Genomic DNA, 24,885 nt, shown 5'->3' on the forward strand with positions numbered 1-24,885 from the left:
TGGTGGCCTGGAGGAGTGTTGTGTTTGCCACATCCCACCGCCTCCACCGCAACTGGTGCTGTTGATGAGCTTTTTAATTGAATTATACTTTCAGGAAAGTGCCCTGGATGAATTTTCCCTAAGTGAACACACCCATGTATTCACCATCCAGATGATGAGATAGTACTTCACCAGCACCCCAGAAGTCCCCATCCTGGGTGCTCATTAGCCATCCCGCCCCACCCCCGCCAGGTGACCACCACCCTGACCTTCTACAAATTAAAGATCCATTTGGTCTGTTTTGAACTTTATACAAATGCAATCATGCAGGGTACTTTTTAATATCTGGTTTCTTTTGCTCAACATTGTGAGCGTTATCTGTATCATTTGTAGCTCTAGTTCGTTCTCTTTGCTGTTCAGAATTCTGATGCATAAATATAAAATGATTTATATTTTATAAAATATTTACATTTTATTTTATTTATTTTCATTTTTTTGAGACTGAGTCTTGCTCTGTTGTCCAGGCTGGAGTGCGATCTTGGTTCACTGCAACTTCTGCCCGGGTTCAAGCAATTCTTGTGCCTCAACCTCCTGAGTAGATGGGATTACAGGTGTGTAGCACCACACCCGGCTAATTTTTGTATTTTTAGTAGAGATAGGGTTTCACCATGTTGTCCCAGGCTGGTCTCGAACTCCTGACCTCAAGTGATCTGCCCGCTTTGGCCTCCCAAAGTGTTGGGATTACAGGCATGAGCCACCACGCCTGGCCTATATTTATATTTTATATTCATATTTTATATCAGTGATCTCTCCTACTATTGATGGCCGTTTGGGTTGCTTCCCAATTTTGGCCACTGAAGAGTAGCACTCCTGTGAATATTCTTGTATGTATATTTTGATACACTTGTGTCTGCATTTTTGCTGAGTAATCACAGGTGTAAAGTTGCTGAACCATAGAGTTGATACATGTTCAGCTTTAGGTGTTTCCAAACATCCAAAGTGGATGCGCCAGTTTGTGCTTTCCCAGCAGTGTACAAGGGTTTCCATTGCTCCACATCCTAGCCCACACTTGGTATCGTGAGCTTTTATAATTTTAGCCCTTCTGGTGGGGGTGTGGTATTATCTCACTGTGGCCTTGATTTACTTTCCTCTGATGGCCAGTGAGGTTGCACACTTTTTTGTATGTTTATGTTTATTTGCCATGGGCTAGCTATTTTTGTAAGGTTCCTGTTCAAGTCTTTTGCCCATTTTTTATTGGAGTCTTTGCATGTGTGTGTGTGTGCACATGGGTGTGCAAGCATGTATGTAATTCATCTTACCTGAAAATCTCATCTCACGGTTTTTCATTTTTTTCTCTACTCATTACTCCACATTCTTCCTAACCTTTCAAAAACTCAGCCTTAACCCCTATTATGACGAACTCTTCAGTTAAAAAAAAATGGAGTTAATTGCTGATATTGAAAAATCAAGAGATGGTATATAAAATCCAGATTTCCAGTTTTTCGGAGAAGTTGGAAGCTCTGGCAAAGCATGGCAGTGGTTGGCAGACTTGAGTGGCGGTTGTCCCCTTTCAATTTGCCATAGTCCCCCCGAGGATGCTCTGCTCACTTTGAACCTGTGAGGCCCCGTGGCCTTGGAGTTTGTGGTCCTGGTTTAACATGGCTGAACTCATGCACTTGGTAAGGGAACAGATCCACAGCCAGACTTCTAGGGTTGAATTGGGGCTCTGTCACTCAGAAGCTCTGTGATCTTGGGAGCTCCTTTAACCTTCCTGTGCCTTAATTTACCCCTCAGTAAATTGCAGCTATTACTGCCTGCCTCTTAAGATAATTGTGAGGATTAAAGGCACTCAGCTCAGTGCCTGGTCGGTGATGAGTATTCAGTAAATACAGTTATTTGGTGCTCACTGATTTTTCACTGGAACTCTGAGATACAACTTGGCTGAAAGGCTGTCGTAAAATTGTTGTATACTCTAAACACGAGTTCCCTCTGGGGCAGGAAACCAGGAGGCTAGGGGGATAGGGGTGAGAGAGAGACTTTTCCCTGAATACCTTTTTGTACCTCTGGATTTGGAAACACACGAGCGTATTAAGTGTTCAAAAGTAAAATGAAAACTTAACGATAAAAATACGTTCTACTTAGGTTCACTGTACCCCACAACTAAGCTTGCCTCTGTGTCTTGTGCCCCTGTTTCCTCCCCTGCTTCATCCCTCAGAGCCGACGACTGTGGAGCTCCATGTGGATGGAGTCAGTGACATCTGCACAAAGGGCGGGGACATCAACTTTGTCTTCACTGGCTTCTCTGTGAATGGCAAGGTTTGTCTTCGGAACTTGATTATTTTTCCTGTTCACTCTATAATGTATACTAAATCCTTTCTTTAAAAGATGCAGGATATTTTAACCCGGGGACTTTGATCCCACAGGGGACCCATGGAAAAGTGGCAAGAGAGCCTGTGAACTCTGTGCTTCATTCTGTGTAGAACGCAACAGGAGTACTTAGGAGTGAGATTGAAGTTGCTGGTCATCCCCTCTGCTTCCAGAGCATAGGCTGTTGATTTATTTATTTATTTATTTATTATTTTGAGACAGGGTCTAGATCTGTTGCCCAGGCTGGTGTGCAGTGGTGCAATTTTGACTCACTACAGCCTCCACTTCCCAGGGTCAAATAATTCTCCTGCCTCACCCTCCTGAGTAGCTAGGATTACAGGCATACGCCACCATGCCCAGCTAATTTTTGTACTTTCAGTAGAGACTGGCTTTCGCCGTGTTGGCCAGGCTGGTCTCAAACTCCTGAGCTCAGGTAATCCACCCGCCTCTACCTCCCAAAGTGCTGGGATTACAGGTGTGTGCTGTGCACCCAGCCGCTGTTAGTGTTTATGCCAGGGATGGCCTTTTACAGGGATGCCGAGTTGGAAGGATGCACTCCTTAAGCCTTGTGGCATCTTGCTGTCCCTGTGGGTGAACTGAAGTCAGCTTCTTCCAGAGACAGCATGCATCTGCTTCTGCCACTCACCTGGGAGGATTCCCATCATTTAAATTCTGAGATATTTTTGGACCACCGTGGTGGTATGAATTTAGAGTGCTAACGGGTGTGTGTCCCAGCTCCCGCGGTTCAGATTCTCGGGGGAGACTCGTTTTTCTTCCACCCGCCCTGTGCCTGAGGTTGAGATGTGCTTCCTTCCTTCCCGTCCTTTTCTTCATGATGGGCTTCTTTCTCCTCTGCCTTTGCGGCGAGGGGGGGCCCTTCCATCCCAGCTGTATATGTGGGCTTCTTGTTGAGATGGGGATCTTGGGTAGTTTTTTCTTTCTCAATGGTTTGCACAATAATGGTGAATCTTTCTTTTTTTTTGAGACAGAGTCTCACTCTGTAGCCTCAGCTGGAATGCAGTAGTAGTGCAGTCCCTCTCACCGCAACCTCTACCTTCTGGGTTCGACCAGTTCTCCTGCCTCAGCCTTCCCAGTAGCTGGGATTATACGCATGTGCCACCAGACCCAGCTAATTTTTATATTTTTATTTGTATGTATATTTACTTATTTATTTTTTTTAAGATGGCGTCTCCCTCTGTCGCCCAGGCTGGAGTGCAGTGTTCTGATCTTAGCTTACTGCAACCTCCACCTCCTGGGTGCAAGTGATTCTCCTGCCTCAGCCTCACAAGTAGCTGGCATTACAAGCATGTGCCATGGCGCCCAGCTAATTTTTGTATTTTTAGTAGAGATGAGGTTTCACCATGTTGGCCAGGCTGGTCTCAAACTCCTGACCTCAAGTGATCTGCCTGCCTCAGCCTCCCAAAGTGCTGGGATTACGGGCATGTGCCACCACACCCGGCTAGACCAATAATGGTAAATCCATAACTGATGATGTGTTAGATTCATTGAAACAGAGAGTCTTATTTTACTGTCACTGTTCCCTCTCCTACTTCATCCCCAGGAAACATATCCATGATTTATATCGTCTTTTCAATGGGATTCTTGACCCAAAGAAGGTTTCTGGCTCCACCTGGGAGTTGTAAGCAGGACTGCCAGTGCTTTGAGAGGAGGGTACTTTGCTTGGTGGGCCCTAACCTTCTTCTCCATGGCAGGTCCTCAGCAAAGGGCAGCCCCTGGGTCCTGCGGGAGTTCAGGTGTCTCTGAGAAACACTGGGACCGAAGCAAAGATCCAGTCCACGGTTACACAGCCCGGCGGAAAGTGAGTAGCATCCTGTCTCCCAGTCTTGCCTTAGAGCCAGGCTGTGACAGGGCTCATGGAGCTGGGTTTGGGAATTTGGATTCAGGGAGTCCTGGGTTCAGATCCTGATTCAGCCTCTTAATTTTGGGTGAGTTCATGCCCCTCAGAGTGCTGCATTCCCCAAGTGTGAAATGGAAGCTGTTTGACCCATCTTGCCTAGCATTGATGGGATGGATGATTAAATATGAGTTAATACTGACCAGGCACATTGGCTTGCACCTGTAATCCCAGCACTTTGGGAGGCCAGGGTGGGAGGATCACTTGAGTTCAGGAGTTTGAGACCAGCCTGGACAACATAAGGAGACTCAATCTCTACAAACAATTTAAAAAATTATATCAAGCAGAGTCCCATAGGGGAAAAAAATTAGTTGGTTGTAGTGGCATGCTTCTGTGGTCCCAGCTACTCAGGAGGTTGAGGCAGGAGGATTGCTTGAGCCTGGAAGATTGAGGCTACAGTGAGTAGTGATCATGTGCCACTGTGCTCCAGCCTCATCAACAGAGCAAGACCCTGTCTCAAACAAACAAAAAAAGAGTTAATACCCATAAAGCACCTGCTTCAAGGCCTGGGGCTTTGTGGGTCTTCATTTAGCAGCTCAGCCTGGCTCTGGAGCCTGCTAGCCTGGGCTTAAATCCCAGCGCCCCCATTTGCTGGCTGGTTGACCTGGGGCAAGATGCTTAACCCTTCTGTGCCTCAGTTTCCTCTTTTGTAAATGAAGATAATTGTGGAACCTACCTCCTAAGGTTACTGGAAAGATGAAATTAATATTATTACTTCAAGCTGCCTGGCATATTAGATCAAATAGGTTAGCTTAGTTATGATTAGAAAAATCATTATCATTATTATATCAAAACTGTTTTGTAGTCGGAACTGATGCTTAACGGATCTTGCTGAATCAGATTTAAGGCATTTATTTAATGGATGTATATAGTGGAGTTGTAAATGTTAACAGACATGCCAAGATTAATGCCAGAATAGTTCATACTGATAATTCCGAAAGCGTTCAAATCTTTACTAACTCCGTTAATATACAAACTGACTAAATGGCAAAATAGAAGTTTATAATGAGTCTGTCAGTAAGTTATTCAATTTTAAGGTTACTATTGTTGAAACTACTTTTCATTTTGAAATAACATTTACTTCTGCTTGACTGGTGCCTCTCCAGCCCTGGTGTGTAGCAGGAATATGGAGCTGTATTTTTTTTTTTTTCCTGGGCTAGTAGTTTGGTGTTGACCTTACTAGAAAAAAATAGTGTCTTGAGCCTTCTGAATACCTTTCAACTGCACTGACTGAAACAGTGAAACTTGTAGCACTGGGCTGTTATGAAAATGAAATAGAAACTCAGTCTTACCAATACTTGATAGTAACATGATTTCCAAGCCCTATCCAGTTATTACAGGCAAGATTTGATACAATAAAATACCACAGAAGAAGAAATCAAATGCGTTTTCTAGTTCATTTCACTGGAATTAGCCTTCTAATTTGTCAGTTGCCTTACAAATTTGAAGGGATAAACATGTTAGCATACTGGCAGCAGCATTTCCAGCCTTAGCTCTGCTCACTCTGGTGTTAGTCTGCCTATGGCTAGGAGAGTATTTTCATCAGCTGCTGGTTTCTTATCTCAGTTGCTTTGTGCAGAAACTCAGAATGGCTTATCTGTGTTTCTCTAAAGGCTTTTTTGTGGGATTCAAAGCTTGTCATGGTTTACCCCACCCTGTGTCATTGGCATCATCTTGTGTCAGCGTCCCCCTCAGCCTGTGCATCTGTTCTGTTCTTTTCATCCCACTTCTCCCTTCCCACATGTTCCCTTGGACACTTCTGTCCCCTTCTCCTTGTCAGTTCACGCCTGTCACCTCTGTCAAACCCAGTCGAATGTTCTGTGACTGATCACTGCTGTGCTACAAGGACTGGTTTTATGCCAGAAATCCTTGAGATTAAGGGAGATGTAAGCCCTCCTCCTTCCTGTCAGCACGTGGAGCACCTCTCTTGGCACACATTAAGTGCTCAATAAGTGCTCTTTGATGCAGATTTGCACAGTGAAGGATTGAATTTCATTCATGCTCATTTAACAAGCTAATGGCAAGCTTGCAATAATTCTAACATTATTTTCTTGTCATAAAAGTACATTAGTCATAAAATTAGAAATACTTGGGTTGTTTGGAGAAAGCTAAATGGTTATTTTGTATTTCTTAGGTTTGCATTTTTTAAAGTTCTGCCTGGAGATTATGAAATCCTCGCGACTCATCCAACCTGGGCGTTGAAAGAGGTGAGTGTGACGGCTGCGTCTGTAGCCATGCCAATAATATGCTGGTCTTGGGACAAATGTAGGGCTTTTCAATTTAGGATATGAAAAGAATTTATGGTTTTTCCAGGACTAGATGAAGAACCAATGGTGCCGTTGATTAGTTTGGTGGTTATTTATAAGGTGCAACTCCTCACTGTAGCAGATGTTGCTTGTGCTGGTTTCAGTTTTAGGTGACAGTGTTGTCTTCCTGCTGTGAAATAGATCTGTTTTATTAACTATAGCTATTTTAAACTAAATCAACAACAGAAGGCCCTGATGAGATTTATTTGTTGTTCTTTTTTCAGCCTGAAACAGAAATCTGTAAATATACTAAACATTCTAGAAACTGTGGTACATGTGCCCAAGGAGAATGTATAAGAATGTTTATTGCAGCTTTGTTTGTAATAGCAAAATATTGTAAACAACCTAAATGCCTTTTAAGAGAAGAATGGATTGGGGTTCCATCATACAGTAGGCTGCTGTACGTCAGCAGTAATGAATGAACCAGAGCTACATATATCAATGTAACTACATTTAAAAACAGAGTTGAAGGAAATAGGATTTTAAATACTTGTGATAACATCATTTATGGATATAGTCTTTTTTTTTTTTTTCTTTTTTTAAGACGGAGTCTCACTCTGTTGCCCAGGCTGGAGTTCAGTGGTGTGATCTTGGCTCATTGCAGCCTCAGCCTCCTGTGTCCAAGCGAGTCTCCTGCTTCAGTCTCCTGAGCAGCTCAATTACAGAGATGCACCACCACGCCCAGCTAATTTTTGTATTTTTAGTATAGGTGGGATTTTGCCATGTTGGCCAGGCTGGTCTCAAACTCCTGGCCTCAAATGATCCACCAGCCTCGGGCTGTCAAAATGGCGGGATTACAGGCGTAAACCAGTGCATTTGGCCAGATACAGTCTTTTTTTTTTTTTTTTTTTTTTTTGCAACAGGATCTTGCTCTGTTGCCCAGTCTAGAGTACAGTGACATATTTGTGGCTCATTGCAGCCTCTGGTTCTTGGCCTTCAGCGATCCTTCCACCCTGGCCTCCCAAGGATCTGGAACTGCAGGCGTGTGCCGCTAAGGATACAGTCTTTTTTTTTTTTTTTTTTTTTTTTTTGAGATGGAGTCTTGTTCTTGTTGCCCAGGCCGGAGTGCAGTGGTGCGATCTCGGCTCATTGCAACCTCTGCCTCCCAGGTTCAAGCGATTCTCCTGCCTCAGCCTTCTGAGTAGCTGGGATTACAGGTGCCTGCCACCATGTCCAGTTAATTTTTTGTTTTTAGTAGGAACAGGGAGGATACAGTCTTATGTCGAAAAATTATGAAGACATACATGGGAATAGCAGACACTGTTCAAAATGATACTGACTTCTAGAGAAAAAGGAGGAGGGGGACTTGGGGGTATGCCATCATCTTGAATTTTTTTTAATTTAATTTCTTTAGTTGGTTAGAAGGTATATAAGTGTTCTTTAGCATATCTTGCTTTATTTGCTGAAATAGTTGATAGTCCATGATCAAAAGAACTCCACCTACTAGGTGAGGTTCTGTAATAGCTGTGAAAGACCAAATTAAAATAAGATTAAGGGACATCTTGACGTGTTAGCTTCTGTGTTAGTATAGAAGCTGTATCTCATTTTTGCTAAAGAAGCATTGGAATCAGTATTTCAGCTTCTACCCTATGGGTTTTATTATGTTTTTACTCTGTAGGTTTTATGCATTTATAATTGATGATGTTTCACACCTAGGTGTCTCTTCTTACTGTTGATGACTTTTGGTTCTGGGGGTTTTTCTCTTCTGCAGCAACCTTTAAAAATATTTTATTCCAGGCTGGGCGCAGTTACTCATGCCTGTCATTCCAGCACTTTGGGAGGCTGGGTGGGCGGATCACTTGAGGTCAGGAGTTCGAGACCAGCCTGGCCAACATAGTGGAACCGCATCTCTACTAAAAATACAAAAAAATTAGCCAGGAATGGTGGCATGCGCCTGTAATCCCAGCTACTCGGGTGGCTGAGGCAGGAGAATTACTTGAACCTGGGAGGTGGAGGTAGCAGTGAGCCAAGATTGCACCACTGCACTTCAGCCTGGGTGACAGAGTGAGACTCCGTCTCAAAAAAAAAAAAAAAAAATTGAAATGAAAGGGCTTATACATTTATAAATAGAAGAGATTTTAAGGTTTACATTGTTTGTTAATTGTCTGCATAGAAGAATCTGAGTGTATTAATATGAGATTGGGATTTTAAAGTAAAGCATGTTGTTAGAAGTCGAGATAATGTTTATCCTCCTCCAGGGGTTAGTGACCGGAAGCAAGTGTGAGGGGCACTTCTGGCTTGCTGGTGCTATTTATTCTGCCGGGTAACCAGTGCCCAGCTTGTGACAAGCCCTGTGCTGTGTGCTTAGAGTATGCACACTTTTCTTTGTGTAAATTGTACCTTAACAAAAATGTTTAAAAATATACACATATTGTGAAAAGAACAACTTAGGACAAATTAAACAGAGTTTAATTGAGCACAGAACAGTTTGTCAATTAGGCAGCCTCCTGAGCCAGAATAGGTTTACAGCGACTGTGGCACTGTTGTGTGATTGCAAAGGGATTATGGACAGAAAAAGAAAGTGATGGACAGAAAGCGGAAGTGAGGGACAGAAACGGTTGGATTGGTTACAGCTGGACGTTTGTCTTATTTGCACATGGTTTGAACAGTTGGCCGCCTGTGAGTATTTGAAGGATGGCTGCTGCAATTGGCTGAGACTTGGCACTATGTACAGAGAAACCTTTAGGCCAAACTTAAAGTATGTAAGGAGGCAGCTTTAGGCTGATCTTCAGTTAACACTGTATATCATTAAACATCGAAAAAAAGCAAAATATGCTCATTAAAAAAAATTGGAACATATAGAGGAATATAAAGCAGTGGAAACAAAGTTAGAAATGTTGGAAGGTGGAAAAGTATACAAGTAAAATACCACCGTATAGATAAAATCATTATCATTTACATTTTGCCACATTTCCTTTCACTTCATTTTGGGCATTGAAAAATAGTAATGGGCCAGGCGCGGAGGCTCACGCCTATAATCCCAGCACTTTGGGAGACTGAGGCGGGTGGATCACCTGAGGTCAGGAGTTCAAGAACAGCCTGGCCAACATGGTGAAACCCCGTCTCTACTAAAAATACAAAAATTAGCCAGGCATGGTGGCGGGCGCTTGTAATCCCCCCTATTTGGGAGGCTGAGGCGGGAGAATCGCTTGAACCCAGGAGGCAGAGGTTGCAGTGAGCCGAGGTTGCCGCATTGCACTCAAGCCTGTGCGACAGAGACTCCATCTCAAAAAAAAAAAAAAAAAGTGATCATACTGAATAAGCAATTTGATGGATTACGTTTTCCAGTTAATATTTTAGCTTTAGCGTGTCCTCATGTTGTTAGACACTTTGCAAGTGTTTATTTTTTTCACCAGTTAAAATCTTTTTCTGTTATAGGCAAGCACCACAGTGCGTGTAACCAACTCCAATGCCAATGCGGCCAGTCCCCTCATAGTTGCTGGCTACAATGTGTCTGGCTCTGTCCGAAGTGATGGGGAGCCCATGAAAGGGGTGAAGTTTCTTCTCTTTTCTTCCTTAGTAACTAAAGAGGTAAGCAAAGAAAAGAATAAAGGAGATGGTGTGAAGGGTAGGAGGGTGAAGGATTACAGACCAGAACATACTGTTTTAATAAATGCAGGTCTGGGTTGATTTATCATTTTAACACTTAAGAATATCATGTGTCTCAGGCCGGGTGTGATGGCTCAGGCCTGTAATCCCAGCACTTTGGGAGGCCAAGGCGGGTGGATCACTTGAGGTCAGGAGTTTTAGACCAGCCTGGCCAACATTATGAAACCCTGCCTCTACTAAAAATACAAAAAAATTTGCCGGCGTGTTGGCACATGCCTGTAGTCCCAGCTGCGCGGGAGGCTGAGGCAGCAGAATTGCTTGAACCCGGGAGGTGGAGGTTATAGTGAGCCGAGATCGTACCACTGCACTCCAGCCTGGGTGACAGAGTGAGACTATCTCAAAAAAAAAAAAAAAAAAACAAGAATATCATGTGTCTCTGTTGACTCACAAGACATTGCACATCTACACTGAGAGGCAGTGGTATGTGATGGAAGGTACACAGGCTTTGAAATCAGACCTGGGTTTAAATAAATCTCAGGTTTAAACAAATGCCTCTTCCTGGCTGTGCGACCCTGGGCCAGTCACATTACCTTCCTGAGCCTCCGTTTCCTTATTTGGAGAATGGTGACCCATTATAAGGAAGGACAGTCATGTCATTTTTCCTGAGAAGACAGTGGCAGTTTTTAACTTTACAACTTGAATGTCAAGATTTTCGTTCCTTTTATCTGTATTAATGTGTCTTAGATTTCAGAAATACATATATTGACATGAAACTTACAGAAATTTTCCTATGATGTGGCTAATTGACGATGTTCAGAACATGTAAATGGAAAAAGAAGTCTTGTCTTTTTTTTCCCCCGGCATAGGATGTCCTGGGCTGCAATGTCTCACCAGTGCCTGGGTTCCAGCACCAAGACGAGAGTCTGGTGTATTTGTGCTACACGGTCTCCAGAGAAGATGGCTCGTTCTCCTTCTACTCCTTGCCAAGTGGGGGCTACACGGTGGTGAGTGAAGCAGATTTCCGTTCTGTCTATGTCTGGGACTCTCATGACACAGTAAAAGCCAATGCTGTTTGGGTGTTAAAGGAAAAGATGGTTGGCCTGCAGTTCTCTGTAAATGCTGTTAAGAAGTAACTTAAGATGAGACACTCACCCCTTAGTAATAGCTACCAAAAGGGCAAGGCTTCCTCTTTTCAAATCTGCAATAGTTATGATGAGCATTTCTCTTGGCTTGTCTTGAACCCCTTGTCGTTTGTGGGCTGCTAGATCGAGTATTAATATTGCTGATTGATCATGTTCGTGGTTCTTAGTGATTAACAGACTCTTCCTTCCAGATTCCGTTCTATCGAGGGGAGAGGATTACCTTTGATGTGGCGCCTTCCAGACTTGACTTCACAGTGGAGCACGACAGCCTGAAAATCGAGGTAAGGCTTTTCTGTCTTCTGGAGGGACAGGTGTTTGAGTTCCCATCCCTAGGCACAGGTGTTGCAAACATGTTTTAAAAAAATCGATTATATTTTCTGGAAGGGCTGTTGGAAAAAGTGCAATCTGGTATTATGTTCTTGCACATGATGTCCTTATTGTAGAGAACTGGATTCCTAGTTAAATCTCCCCATTCAGTGAAATATATTTATTGAGTGCCAGTGACATATATTTCAGGCACCATTCCAGGACTAGGGATACAGCTGTGACCAAAAGAGGCAAAAATTCTTGTCCCTGTGGACCTCACTTTTTTTTTTTTTTTTTTTGACAGGGTTTCACTGTGTGGCTCAGGCTGGAGCGCAGTGGTGCGGTCTCAGCTCACTGCAACCATTGCCTCCAGGGCTCAAGTGATCCTTCCACCTCAGCCTCTTGAGTAGTTGGGACCGCAGGCGCGTACCAACATGCCCAGCTAATTTTTGTATTTTTTGTAGAGATGTGGTTTCACCATGTTGCCAAGGCTGTTCTCTAACTCCTGGGTTCAAGTGATCTGCCTGCCTCGGCTTCCCAAAGTGTTGGGATTACAGGTGTGAGCCGCTGCACCTGGATAGACTTCATGTTCTAATGATGGGAAGGGTCCATACGTGTATAGATGAATAAGTTAGAAAGTACAGTAGAAGGTGATAAATGTTCTCTAGAAAAATAAAGGAAGAAAGGAGATCGTGCAGTATCAGGGTGGAGACAGGGGTTGCAGTTGTACATAGGGTGTTTTTGAGAAGTCCTCCCTGTGAAGGTGACATTTGAGCAACAACCTGAAGGGAAAGAACGAGAGAACCATACTTTACTCCTGCAGGAAGAGTGTGTAAGACTCGGGGAACAGCACATGCAAAGGTCCTGAGGCAGGAGTGTGCTGAAGAGTTCGGGGCACCCCAAGGAGGCCAGGGTGGCTGGAGTGGAGGGAATGAGCAAGGAAGGAGGAGGCAGAGAGAGGTTCAGGGAGGTGACAGGGCAGATTGTGCGGGGCCTGGTGGGCCACTTTGCCTATAACTCTGGGTGAGAATTGGTGCCACTGGAAGGTTCCTAGCAGAGGAGCGGCATGATCCTTCTGGCAGCTGTGTTGAGGAGAGTTTGCAGGGTGTCAGGGTGGAAGTGGGGGACCAGTTGGGATGCCATGGCCATAAACCAGGTGAGAACTGGCAGAGCTTGGACCGTGGTGGTAGGAATGGGCAGTGTGATACGTGGCTTAATAAACTGCCTAGACCCTTACATAGATGGTAAATGTAGTTTTCGTCTCACTTATGTCTTCTTTCGTTACAGAAGTAGAAAATGGTTACTGTAGAAAATTGGCTAGCTAGAGCAAATCCCAAAAGAAAATAACAGCCTCTCCTAAGTGGACCACCCAGTGTTAGAATTATTGAAGAAATTATATTTTAATCATTTTCTTTTTATATTACATTGGAAAGTACTGTGTTAGAATAGCTTAAACTGGCAGGAGCGGGCTTTTAGGTCATGTGCACAGTGGGGTGCAGACTCTGCTTTTTAAGATTCAGTGATGTGTTTGACCGTTCCGCTGTACACCGGAGGGGAAAGAGAAGGGTGAGAAGATGAAGCCTTTATTTTGCTTCATGTGGCTTGGAGAGAAGGATGGGGGCCGGTGAGAATAGACAGCTATTCCCAGATTACAGCCAAATACAGATTTTGAAAATGATGAATGGAATTTCAGGGAATGGGGCCCTGTAAGTTCCCTGAGGTCAAGAACCGTTAAGTGTCTTATTCTTTACTGTTTTCCTAACATGTGATTCAGCACCTGGCACATAGTAGGTGCCCAGTAAAAATATTTGTTGAGTACATATGTGAATTAATAAGTAGGTAATGGATGGAATGAAACGTGTCTTTTTGGAAAGATCAAGAAGGAATACCTGTCATGTGAGACCATCACTAAGAAACCATTGGCTGAAACAATAAAATAAAAATAAAAATAAGAAGGGCTACCGGCATAAAAAGGAAGTAATTTAATTATTTAAAGCTTCATCTCAGATGCTGTTGCACACGTGCATGCACACATTCACTCATTCATGAGTCAGTTATTGAGTGCCTGCTGTGTACCAGGTGACTAAGACAGAAAAGGTCCCTGTCTTCATGAGGTAACATGCTAGTGGGAGGGAGACAACTAAGAAATCGAACAAGGACATTTCAGATACTGGTAAGTTTGATGAAGATATTAAACTAGGTTAGCAGTGGTGACCTTGAGGATACACAGATCAGGGCTGGAACTCAGTAACTGCAGAGAAAGCACAGGTGTGCTGCTCACAGGCGAGTGGGGCACAGACACAGACACGGAGCACGGGACCACGTGTGAGTTAGTGATGGGGATGGAGGAGGGTGGTCTAGGTGGATTTCTTTTTTTTTCTTTTTTTCTCTTTTTTTTGAGACAGAGTCTTGCTGTGTCGCACAGGCTGGAGCGATCTCGGCTCACTGCAACCTCCGCCTCCTGAGTTCAAGTGATTCTCCTGCCTCAGCCTCCCGAGGAGCTGGGATTACAGGCTCCTGCCACCACACCTGACTAATTTTTGTATTTTTAGTGGAGACAGGGCTTCACCATGTTGGCCAGGCTGGTCTTGAACTCTTGACCTCAAGTGATCCGCCTGCCTTGGCCTCCCAAAGTGCTGGGATTACAGGCGTGAACCACTGCGCCCGGCCTAGGTGGATTTCATAAGGACCTGTGTTCAGGCCGTGGTGGAAAGACAGGAGGGGGCATGTGAGACCTTGCAAAGGTGGGATCCACAGGAGTGATGGATGCTGGAGGAGCAGGGAGGGGGCGTCCAAAGTGATGCTGGGGTGTGCATGGGAGACTGGAGGAAGATGTAGTTCACCAAAATGGGGGCATCTGGAGGGGAGGAGAGGGCACAGAGTTAAGGGTGGAGGGCTTTTAGAAGCCTGAGTCAGTGACCTTTTAACTAGGAAAGTAAGTCTCTAGACCTTTTCTGTTGTTTGACACTCAGCAGTGTGTTGGGAAGAGAACAGAGAAGACAGATGTGGGTAAAGTGAGAGGGAGCCCGGCTGGCACACAGGACTGGGGGACTGAGGGTTGGGAGGTGGGCGGCAGGAGCAGACATGGTGGGCGATGGCCGGCGCAGCAGAAGGCGGCTTCGTGGCTCTGGCACAGGAGCACCTTTGAGCACCTTCTTCCTGTTCTTTGTTTTCTAGCCCGTGTTCCACGTCATGGGATTCTCCGTCACTGGGAGGGTCTTGAACGGACCCGAAGGAGATGGTGTTCCAGAAGCAGTTGTCACCTTGAATAACCAAATCAAAGGTGAGCTGCTGGCCAGCGCTCTTTCTGGACCACAGAGAGAAATGGAAAGGAACCGATGACTATATGAAAACATGGCAGCTTTTGGTCTCAAGTATTCTGGTGTACATGTAAGGATACACAGCTGTTTTTGGCTTATCTTCTGTTCGTGTGTTTTTGTTTTACAGTTAAAACAAAAGCTGATGGCTCATTCCGCCTTGAGAACATAACCACAGGGACATACACCATCCACGCTCAGAAAGAGCACCTCTACTTTGAAACGGTCACCATCAAAATTGCACCGAACACACCTCAGCTGGCTGACATTATTGCAACAGGGTAAGCTTATTGTGTGGATTTGGAAGTGCCAGTGTTTATGCTGGCAGCCAGTGTAAAACAAAATGACCTGTGATCTGTGTGTCTTTGCTGAGCTTAAGAACTTAAGAAAGATTAGTACTTTTTTTTTTTTTGAGAGACAGAGTCTTGCCCTGTTGCCCAGGCTATAGTGAGGTGGTGCCATCTTGACTCACTGCAACCTCTGCCTCCCAGGTTCAAGCAATTCTCCTGCCTCAGCTTCCCAAGTAGCTTTGACTACAGGCGTGCTCCACCACGCCCAGCTAATTTTTGTATTTTTTAGTAGAGACGGGGTTTCACTATATGTTGGCCAGGCTAGTCTCAAACTCCTAACCTCAGGCTATCCATCTGCTTCAGCCTCCCAAAGTGCTGGGATTACAGGTGTGAGCCACCACACCCAGTCAAGAAAGATTAGTTCTAAATCTTACAAACTGAAGGTACTGACATGTTGGATGCTTACTGAAAAGTCCCTTGCTTCAAGTTAAAATGAGCTCGTGAAATTAAAAAATCTTTCATGTCTGACTTTCATGATCTTTCACAGGACCCCTCTGCTTAATCTTTGAAGATTTTAGAAGATGGTATTGTTGGTTGAGAAAGCTTATTGGAAGAGGCTTCAGGTCATTGGCGTAGTTCTTCCTGCTTGTAGTTACTCATTGTACTATAAGTACAGGCAGGGACATCTTGTGGTTGAATTCGTGTGGTTTTACCATCATCTGAAGCAAGATTGTGTAGTGCCAAGAACTCGGGCTTTGGGGTCAGATCCCAGATTCACCTGCATGTCACCTGCAGAACAGCTTTAGACACAACAGGCGCTCCCAAAACAGTAGCTTCGAAGGAGAACGCAGGGTCTGCTTGGGAGAAGCGCGGCAAGAGCAAAGTCAGGCAGTCTCAAAGCAGCATGAGGTGGCTACGGGTGTAAAACTGCATGCTGCCAGAGCAGAATGTACTGGCAGGTGAAGGAGGTGATGAGGCCAACCCCATAGCACCTCCTCACACCCCACCAGGGCATAGGGGCTTTCTCCCACTGGGGCCAAGGGGCCATGAGTGGTTTTGAGCATCAAGATAACAAGCTTTGATCATTGTTTTCAGTAGGGCATTCTGAAAACAATGGCATGGGGGAGAGTGGCTTTGAAGCGGACAGGACTTGGGCACAGGAGGTCTGTAAGCAGAGGCAACAATGGCTTGCCTTGTAGGGAAGTCAAGGACAGATTGATGAGATACTTTAGGATGCCCAGCTTGAGAGCTGCGATGGCTGGGGACAGAAAGAGGAGCCAGTTAGGTGATGAGGTTCAGTTTTGGCCACGTTGGTCTAGGACCAGTAGGTGGAGCTCTTCAATAGGTGCTTGGATGGATGGTAAATCCTGAAGATTTGGCTGCAGGTGGCAGCCAGGACCTCAAATATGTACAGGTAGAATGAGAAGAACAGTAGGTCAAAAACAGAGTGCCAGGTGACCCAAGGGGGACCTAGGGAGTGTGAGGTCATAGGAGCTAAGAAAGCTAAGTTTGGGGTAGGAGGTAGTGTCCAACAGGGAGGTCCAGGGAGCTGAGCCCTGGTGAACAGTTTGCTGGCTTGATCACTGAGGAGGCCACGGTGACTCTTTTCTGTAGACAGATGGAGGCAGAGGTCAAGGAGTCCAGTGGTGAATGGAGGACAAGGAAGCAAATCACCCTCAGAAAGTAATTCTTGGATTTAAGTGCTTCCCACCTTCCATAAACACTTTGCGCAGTTACTCTAGATAAGGCACTGAGAAATGCTTCGTACCTAATAATTAATCAAACTAGTGTTCCAGAGATGGGGCTTTCACCCTACCAGGGAGACAGACTGAAGACAAATACATCTGTGGCCAGGCTTGGTGCCTCACACCTGTAATCCATCCCAGCACTTCGGGAGGCAGAGGCGGGTGGATCGCTTGAGCCCAGGAGTTTGAGACCTGCCTGGGCAACTTGGCAAAACACCATCTCTACCAAAAATACAAAAATTAGCTAGTCTCATAACCTGGTCTAACAATAAATAAATAAAGAGATAAAAATTAACAAATAAAGTAACAAGATTTTAAAAAAAGACAATACATTTGTGATGCTAAATTATGGCAGGTGTTGTGCAGGGAAGAGACCAGGGTGCTACAAGAAGAGCTAATTTAGACTGGGAGCTCTGCAAGGCTCTCTGGGTTGCAGAGACCTTAGTAAAGACTGAAAGGTAGATAAAGAAGGACCTTGCCTAGCAGAGGAGCAGCATGCTCAGAGGCCTGCACAGGATAGGAAGGACCTGAAAGGCAGTCTCTGCAGCTGGAGGAGGTGGGTGCACGGTCAGGGAGCTCTGGGGCCTTGTAGCCCTACTTTGGGGTTGGGCTTTGCTCCCTAATGCAGTGGAAACCCGTTAAGAGTTGTCAGTTGGTTGGCCGGGTGTGGTGACTCACGCCTGTGATCCCAGCACTTTGGGAGGCTGAGGCAGGCGGATCACAAGGTCAGGAGTTCGAGACCAGCCTGGCCAGCATGGTGAAACCCGGTCTCTACTAAACAGACAAAAGGTTGGTGGGGCATGGTAGTGCACGCCTATTATAATCCCAGCAACTCGGGAGGCTGAGGCAGGAGAATTGCTTGAACCTGGGAGGCAGGGGTTGCAGTGAGCCGAGATTGTGCCATTGCACTCCAGCTTGGGCGACACGGTGAGACACCGTCTGAAGAAAAAAAATAGTTGTCAGTTGGCAAGGGAGTGATAGGGATCATGGTACTTTAAAAAGTTTGTTTTTCTTCCTGGCTGCTGTGTGGAGAATGGATTGGAGGAAAGCCATGGTGTGAATGGAGGGGCCAGATATGAGGTGGTGGTGGTTGTCTGGAGGAGATATGGTGGTGGCTGGGCCCAGGCGACTGGCAGGCAAGGGAGCGAGGAGTAGATGGATATGGTAGGTCACATGGAGAACACACCCACAGGCCTGTGCTGTTGAGGTTTCAGGTTTCTTATTTGAGCCACTGGGTAGATGGAGGAGACACTGTTCACGGAGATGGAGGAAATATATTTATTTTCTCGTTTAAAGTAGAGTGTTTGGGTCAAAGAAAGAAAAACAGCATTTGTTGAACATTTTTGGAAAATCTCTTTTTTTTTGGCCAACATAGTACATTTGCCTTTTTAGCACACTGATACTTCTTACTATTTCTTTTCCTTTTTATTTTTTTTGAGACAGAGTCTCCATTGCCCGGGCTGGAGTACAAAGTGGCACCATCTCAGCTCACTGCAGCCTCCGCCTCTCGGGTTCAAGCGATTCTCCTGCCCCAGCCTCCTGAGTAGCTGGGATTACAAGCACGTTCCACCACACCTGGCTAATTCTTACATTTTTTAGTAGGGATGGGGTTTTGCCATGTTGGCTAGGCTGGTCTCGAACTCCTGACCTTGAGTGACCCACCCTCCTTGACTTCCCAAAGTGCTGGAATTATAGTCTGAGCCATGGTGCCTAATCTTCCTTTAAAACAAAAAAAACCAAAAAAAACTCAATTTGAAAAACAAACTCTTTGGCTTCTGTCCAAATGACTGTGAAAATAGAGTTACCTCAATATCCACCAATATTACCTATTTTTGTCCATATAGATATTAAACCCTGTTGAAAGAATTTATTGATACAAATCAATTTTTAAGGGCTTCAGTATAACGGAACCTTTTTCTACCACCCTTTTGGTTTATTTTTCCAAACTAAGCCAGTATAGATTAGAGGCTTAGGGGAAATAGGCACTTCTTTTTAGTAAGAATATGAGCTAAAACAGAGCTTATGATTCAAATATTTACAACTTAGGGAGGCAAAGAGATTTGATAGGAAATAGACAAGGCGATGGGTCCCCGGACAGGTACACAAATCAAGAGAATATGAAAGGTCCTTGGGAATGATTGTATCAGTGTTTGCTTTGCATCCTTTTATTCTGAAAGTTCACAGTAGGGGAATGTGAGAACCAAAATGCATATACTAGGTCCGGGATTGGCACACTTCCTCTGTGGAGAGCCAGAGAATAAATATTTTAGACTTCATGAGCCATACGGTCTCTAGGACAACAGTTGAGATAGACAATTTGTAAATGAATGGGCAGAGTGCAACAAAACTACATTTTTTGACACCACAATTTGCATTTCATATAATTTTTACATGTAGTGAAATATCTTCCTTTTGATTTTTTTTTTTTTTTTTTAAATTTTAACCACTTAAGAGTGTAAAAATCTTTTTCTTGGCTTGCAATTCATACACAAACAGGAGGGGGGCCCTGACTTGGTCCTTGGGTCGTAGTTTGTTGACCCATGCTGGAGATAGTGAACTCATAGAGCTGGGCAGTCCCTTCACTCTGAAGGAATGACGGTATTTTTCATGATTCCTAGATTTCACATACACAATCTTCCACCATTCCATTGTGTTTTCCACTGTTTTTTATTTGAGGCAGAGTGGTGGTTCCAACATTTAATGTACCCCAATTGTCAGAATCCAACATTCTTGATTATCTTTATGTCAAAAGTAACTAATTTTTATCTAAAATGATTCTTGAAGAGCCTTTAAAATGAACGGTTGGAAAGACAACTGTGACCCCCAGCTAGGATGTACTATTACACTTTAACTCACCGTCTGCTTCAGAAATGAAGACCAGCACTCCAAGGATGATGGTCTTCGCAGAGGGGCCTTTCATGTGTTTTTCGAGGGATGCCTTGCAACACCTTACTCCTTATTTAGAATCTCAAATCTGAGTCATTACCTTAATAGGGATTTTCCGTTATAAGTTCCGTTTGTGGCTCCTACCTCCCAAGGAGTCCAATTTTAGCTCTGTATTTTTTAACTTAATTATCTTTTCTGTTCCAATAGCCCAGTTTGCTTTCATCCATGTATTATATATAATCACAAGCAAGGAAGACGTCTTTGATAATCCTGCCTCATTTGATGGCCTGGTTAATGCCACAGTTTCTTAGGCAGCTTAGAGCTCTTGCTTTTAAGGGCTAGCCCACATTCTCAGTCCAAGGCCGCTCCACTGTCAATGATCCAATTACCTGAAACGTTTTTTATTATCTACAGATTTTCTTAAAATTGCCTCTGCAGTGGAGGATTGCCAGATGTCACCCAGAACACACAAACAGCCCCACTACGGGCCCCTGTTCTGTAGAAAAAGGTCCAGTCTTCTTTCTGAAGGTTGCTTTTTAAAACCAGAATCATCTGGAGTGCATTCTGTCTTTTCATTAAGATTAAACTATTCTCAGGAACAAGGGCTGGGAGAGGGCTGCGTCTTTTTTGGTTGATAAGAGCCTTTCCTGTTATAATCGAGTCCTCATGCTGGAATGAATGGTCTTCTCTTTGCAGGTTTAGTGTCTGTGGTCAGATATCAATCATTCGCTTCCCCGACACCGTCAAGCAGATGAGTAAATACAAAGTTGTCCTGTCATCTCAAGACAAGGACAAGTCTTTGGTCACCGTGGAGACGGATGCTCATGGATCATTTTGTTTTAAAGCAAAACCAGGGACTTACAAAGTTCAGGTGCGATGCATTGTTTTACATTTAAAATGTTTTGAGAAAAAGCAGTGATTTTTAGAAGGGTTATTAGCTAGAATGGGGTTAGAGAAGGAGCATTCCAGTTTCCAACTTCTTGTTTCTAAGTCTTTACAAGCCTGCACCAGTAGAGTAGAGCCAGATAGGCATCCAGCTACAAAATAATGCCGTCTGTCTCTCTTTTTCCTAGTCTTGGTGTTTATTAGTATCAGGCTGCCGGTCACTCCTTTACCTTCAGGCTTCTGGCTGCTGTAGAATATCGATGAGTCCAAGAGGAGACCAAAAATGAACTCTACTAATGGCAGCTCAAAAATGGCCATAGTGTGTGGCTTCTGGGACCCCAGGCCAAAATGGAGCTTCCCATTTCCTGCTTTGCCCTGACTTCAAGATGGCTGGGCAGGGACCATGCGACTTACCCATTCAAGCAGGCCGAGAAGGGGGAGACGCTCTGGCCTGTGGTCTCATCACCATGGTAAAGGCCCAAGCCACAGCTGGCCCAAGCAAGCAAGAGACAGAACAGAGCAGAGGTCAGCCCACCATGCCTTTCAGCGCAGTGGCCCTGCCCTTGGGGAGAGACTGTTCTCTGGGCTCTCACCCATCAAATCAGCAGCTGCCCTTCCTCCCTGTGGAAGAGAAAGTAACACAAAGGGAGAGGGCCGGGAAGGTTCCCTGTTAGACTCTGCTCTCCTCTAGGGCAGAGTGGGGCCCCTCCCTCTGTGGGAAACCGGGTAGGAGATTGCGTTCTCCCTGCTTCCACAGAACAGCATGGCATGTGGGTTGACAGCTGCCTTTATTAGATGGTAGCTGGCTTCTTGTGAAGATGTCCACATTGACAAGCCTTTGGAAGCCCTTTCGGAAGCGTGATGGACTTTTCCAAGGAAGGGCAGTGTCATCTTTACTAGGGATGAAAGAGTTGGCCGCTGCTCCCTTCATCTGTTCCTCTTCTTAGCCCATGAAAGGCACACAGGACAATAGGAAGAAGAAAATGACTTAATTCTACCAAAGTGTCATCCACATAGTGTTGACAGGTTCAGAGCTTACAGTACGAGTGATCCGAAGCCGGTAAAAGAGACTGGTTTTTAGTATGTAAGTTAGGCAAGTCAGCTTTGTGTGCCTGTGGAGAATTAGGCCAGACAGACTTTTGTTCATACACGTGGGTCTGTTGAGGCTAATTTCTCATCTGGGTAGAACTGTGTTTCCTTCACATGAGTTATTCATGGATTTGTTGTGACTGTAAAATCGGCCTGGAAATGAACCTTTGGCCTTCAAAATCTCTTTAGCTGTGGGCCCAGATGAATGTTCTAGCGCCCTGTAGGTCAGGGGGAAGATCCCGCCGAATGCAGCCTCTAACATTCCATCCACGTTTCTGCAGGTGATGGTTCCTGAGGCAGAGACCAGAGCAGGGCTGACACTGAAACCCCAGATGTTTCCTCTTACTGTGACCGACAGGCCCGTGATGGATGTGGCCTTTGTACAGTTCTTGGCATCCGTTTCTGGGAAAGTCTCTTGTTTGGGTAAGATATCACTGGAAAGTAAGAACACGTAGTTTCAAAGAAGTCAGCAGGTAGGGGTGGGATTTGGGAAACTTTTCCTTTTGCCTTTGTTGTTTGCTGCTGACCACCTGCATGCGAGGGAGGCTTCTTGGGGTCAAGTGGACGCGTGTGAGTTTGAAAGAAGCCCTCCCGCCACTGCCTCGTAGGAGCTCAGCAGTAGAAAGAAGCTATTACACAGGGTTAGGATTCGAACCTGTGATGAAGCTTGTGAGGGGTCACATGGGGCGCTCCCTTCTTTTTCCTGCAGACACCTGTGGTGACCTGCTGGTGACTCTGCAGTCCCTGAGCCGCCAGGGTGAGAAGCGGAGCCTCCAGCTCTCCGGCAAGGTCAACTCCATGACTTTCACCTTTGACAACGTGCTCCCTGGAAAATACAAAAGTAAGAATTGGAATGCAACATCCTGTGGCCCTCCCACACTTCTCGTCTTTGTAAACTTTCTAAAACCCAGGTCTCAAATTGTATCACAACCATGTACCTTTCCTTGTTTAAGTCGTCTTTGCCTCATGACCTTGACTGCATTATTTAGCGTTGGACAAGCCTGGAGGAGTCCAGGCCCTGAGCTGACCGCCACCTTGTCTGCACAGCCCACTGGCTGCTTCTGTTAAGGGAGGGTGCTCGATGTATGGCATTTTATTTCTTTTTTTTTTTTTTTTTTGAGACGGAGTCTCGCTCTGTGGCCCAGGCTGGAGTGCAGTGGCCGGATCTCAGCTCACTGCAAGCTCCGCCTTCTGGGTTCACGCCATTCTCCTGCCTCAGCCTCCTGAGTAGCTGGGACTACAGGTGCCCGCCACCTCGCCCGGCTAGTTTTTTTTTTTTTTGTATTTTGTAGTAGAGACGGGGTTTCACCGTGTTAGCCAGGATGGTCTCGATCTCCTGACCTCGTGATCTGCCCGTCTTGGCCTCCCAAAGTGCTGGGATTACAGGCTTGAGCCACCGCGCCCGGCCTGGCATTTTATTTCTAAAGGCCAGAAAAAGGAAGTGTGAAATGGCTCCACTGATGTGTTCTACTAACTTAGCACCAGTACTGGTGCTGAGTACTGACCATGGCAAAGTACTTGACCTCCCCGAAACTCAGTTTTCCCATCTGTAAAATAGACATAATAGAACCTTTCTGCAGAATATAAGACTAAAGTTAAGTTTATAAAGCCCGTTGTGCAGAGAGCCGGCTAAGTAGCTGGTGCCCACAAATGTTACTTCCCTTTTCTTTGCCCTTCTCAACCACTTCTTGCCTGTATTTCTGCTTTTTCAGAAATCAGCTTGGAGCTGCTGGCAGTGGATAGCTTATAAAACAGACTGCTTTTTCTGGAATTATATTAATATTTTCTGTTATGGCAGGGCTTGGCAGACTCCAAAAACTACCTATTTTTATAAGCGTACTTTCCTTAGAAGACAGCCTTGCCTGTTTGTTTATGGATTCTCTATGGCCGCTCCTGTGTAACAGCGGCCAAGTCAAGTGTTTGAGACCAATAAAGCATGTGGCCTGCAAAGCAGAAAAGAGTTACAGAAACAGTTTGTGGATCCCTGAATGCCTTACTTGCAGCCTGATCTTACAGGCCACACTGGATTTCTTTCTTGATGTCATGGACATTGGTTCCAGTTTTTCTTTGTCTTTTTGAAATTTAGCCTCGCTCTGTCACCCAGGCTGGAGTGCAGTGGCGCGACCTTGGCTTACCGCAACCTCTCCGCCTTCTGGGTGCAGGAGATTCTCTTGCCTCAGTCTCCCAAGTAGCTGGGATTACAGGCGTGCACCACCATGCCTGGATAATTTTTGTATTTTTAGTAGAGATGGGGTTTTGCTATGTTGGTCAGGCTGGTCTTGAACTCCTGGCCTCAAGCCATCCACCTGCCTTGGCCTCCCAAAGTGCTGGAATTATAGACGTGAACCACCACGCTCGGTTCCAGGTTTTCTTTAGCAGTAATTTATTCCAAATACTGCTAGTTATAAATATATATATGTGTGTATATTTCTATCTTTATGTCTACATACACACCGCTTTTTAAAGTTAGTTAATTCATGATCATCGTTTCTGGTGGTGTGCAGGGAGGTGGTGTGCTCGACGCCCATGTGTCTGTTTTTGGTGTTCGCTTTTGCAGTAAGCATCATGCATGAGGATTGGTGCTGGAAGAACAAGAGCCTGGAGGTGGAAGTGCTGGAGGATGACGTGTCTGCAGTTGAGTTCAGGCAGACGGGCTACATGCTGAGATGTTCCCTGTCTCACGCCATCACTCTGGTATGTACGACTTACGGAGTCTCTTATTTGGAAAAACGCTCGCCTTGTGGATATCAAGAAAGACTAACATGCCAGGAATATTGTAAACGTAATCAAGTCAGATTTCCTTTTCTGCCTCTCTACTCGCCCACCTGTTAGGCAAGGCATAAGCAGGAAGCATTTATAATCTCTCAGTGGAAGGACCCCTGTATTTAGGAGACTTCCTTGTCCTGGCCACACATTAAATGTGACTGGTGATTCGGGGTGGCCTTTGGTATAGTACAGAGCACGCTGGCTTTATATTATTAGTAATAATAGGTTTGGGCAAATTCATTTACTTCATCTCAGCCTCAGTTTTCACCGAAAATTGAGATCTTAATACCTACTTCTCAGGGTTATGGCAGGGCTTAAGTGACCCTCTTAGGTATCAAAGTGT

General features: G+C 45.0%; 1 protein-coding gene across 7 annotated transcripts in view; it reads left to right on the forward strand.

The window, feature by feature from the left end:
- LOC714226 (BOS complex subunit NOMO1) overlaps window positions 1-24,885 on the forward strand; it is a 63,134-nt gene that overhangs the window by 8,485 nt on the left and 29,764 nt on the right. For all 7 annotated transcript variants that reach the window (XR_013412398.1, XM_077987181.1, XM_077987182.1 and 4 more), the window contains exons 4-15: window positions 2,195-2,295; window positions 4,059-4,165; window positions 6,396-6,468; window positions 9,946-10,098; window positions 10,983-11,120; window positions 11,450-11,539; window positions 14,742-14,847; window positions 15,012-15,162; window positions 20,499-20,673; window positions 22,058-22,199; window positions 22,486-22,617; window positions 24,334-24,470. Coding sequence is in view for 6 of the 7 variants with exons in the window: in XM_077987181.1 (XP_077843307.1) it covers window positions 2,195-2,295; window positions 4,059-4,165; window positions 6,396-6,468; window positions 9,946-10,098; window positions 10,983-11,120; window positions 11,450-11,539; window positions 14,742-14,847; window positions 15,012-15,162; window positions 20,499-20,673; window positions 22,058-22,199; window positions 22,486-22,617; window positions 24,334-24,470 (1,505 nt within the window). In the remaining variant the exon portion in view is untranslated. The remainder of the gene's footprint in view (window positions 1-2,194; window positions 2,296-4,058; window positions 4,166-6,395; window positions 6,469-9,945; window positions 10,099-10,982; window positions 11,121-11,449; window positions 11,540-14,741; window positions 14,848-15,011; window positions 15,163-20,498; window positions 20,674-22,057; window positions 22,200-22,485; window positions 22,618-24,333; window positions 24,471-24,885) is intronic.

This window comes from Macaca mulatta, chromosome 20 (assembly GCF_049350105.2).
Source record: "Macaca mulatta isolate MMU2019108-1 chromosome 20, T2T-MMU8v2.0, whole genome shotgun sequence".
Classification (NCBI taxonomy): Eukaryota; Metazoa; Chordata; class Mammalia; order Primates; family Cercopithecidae; genus Macaca; species Macaca mulatta.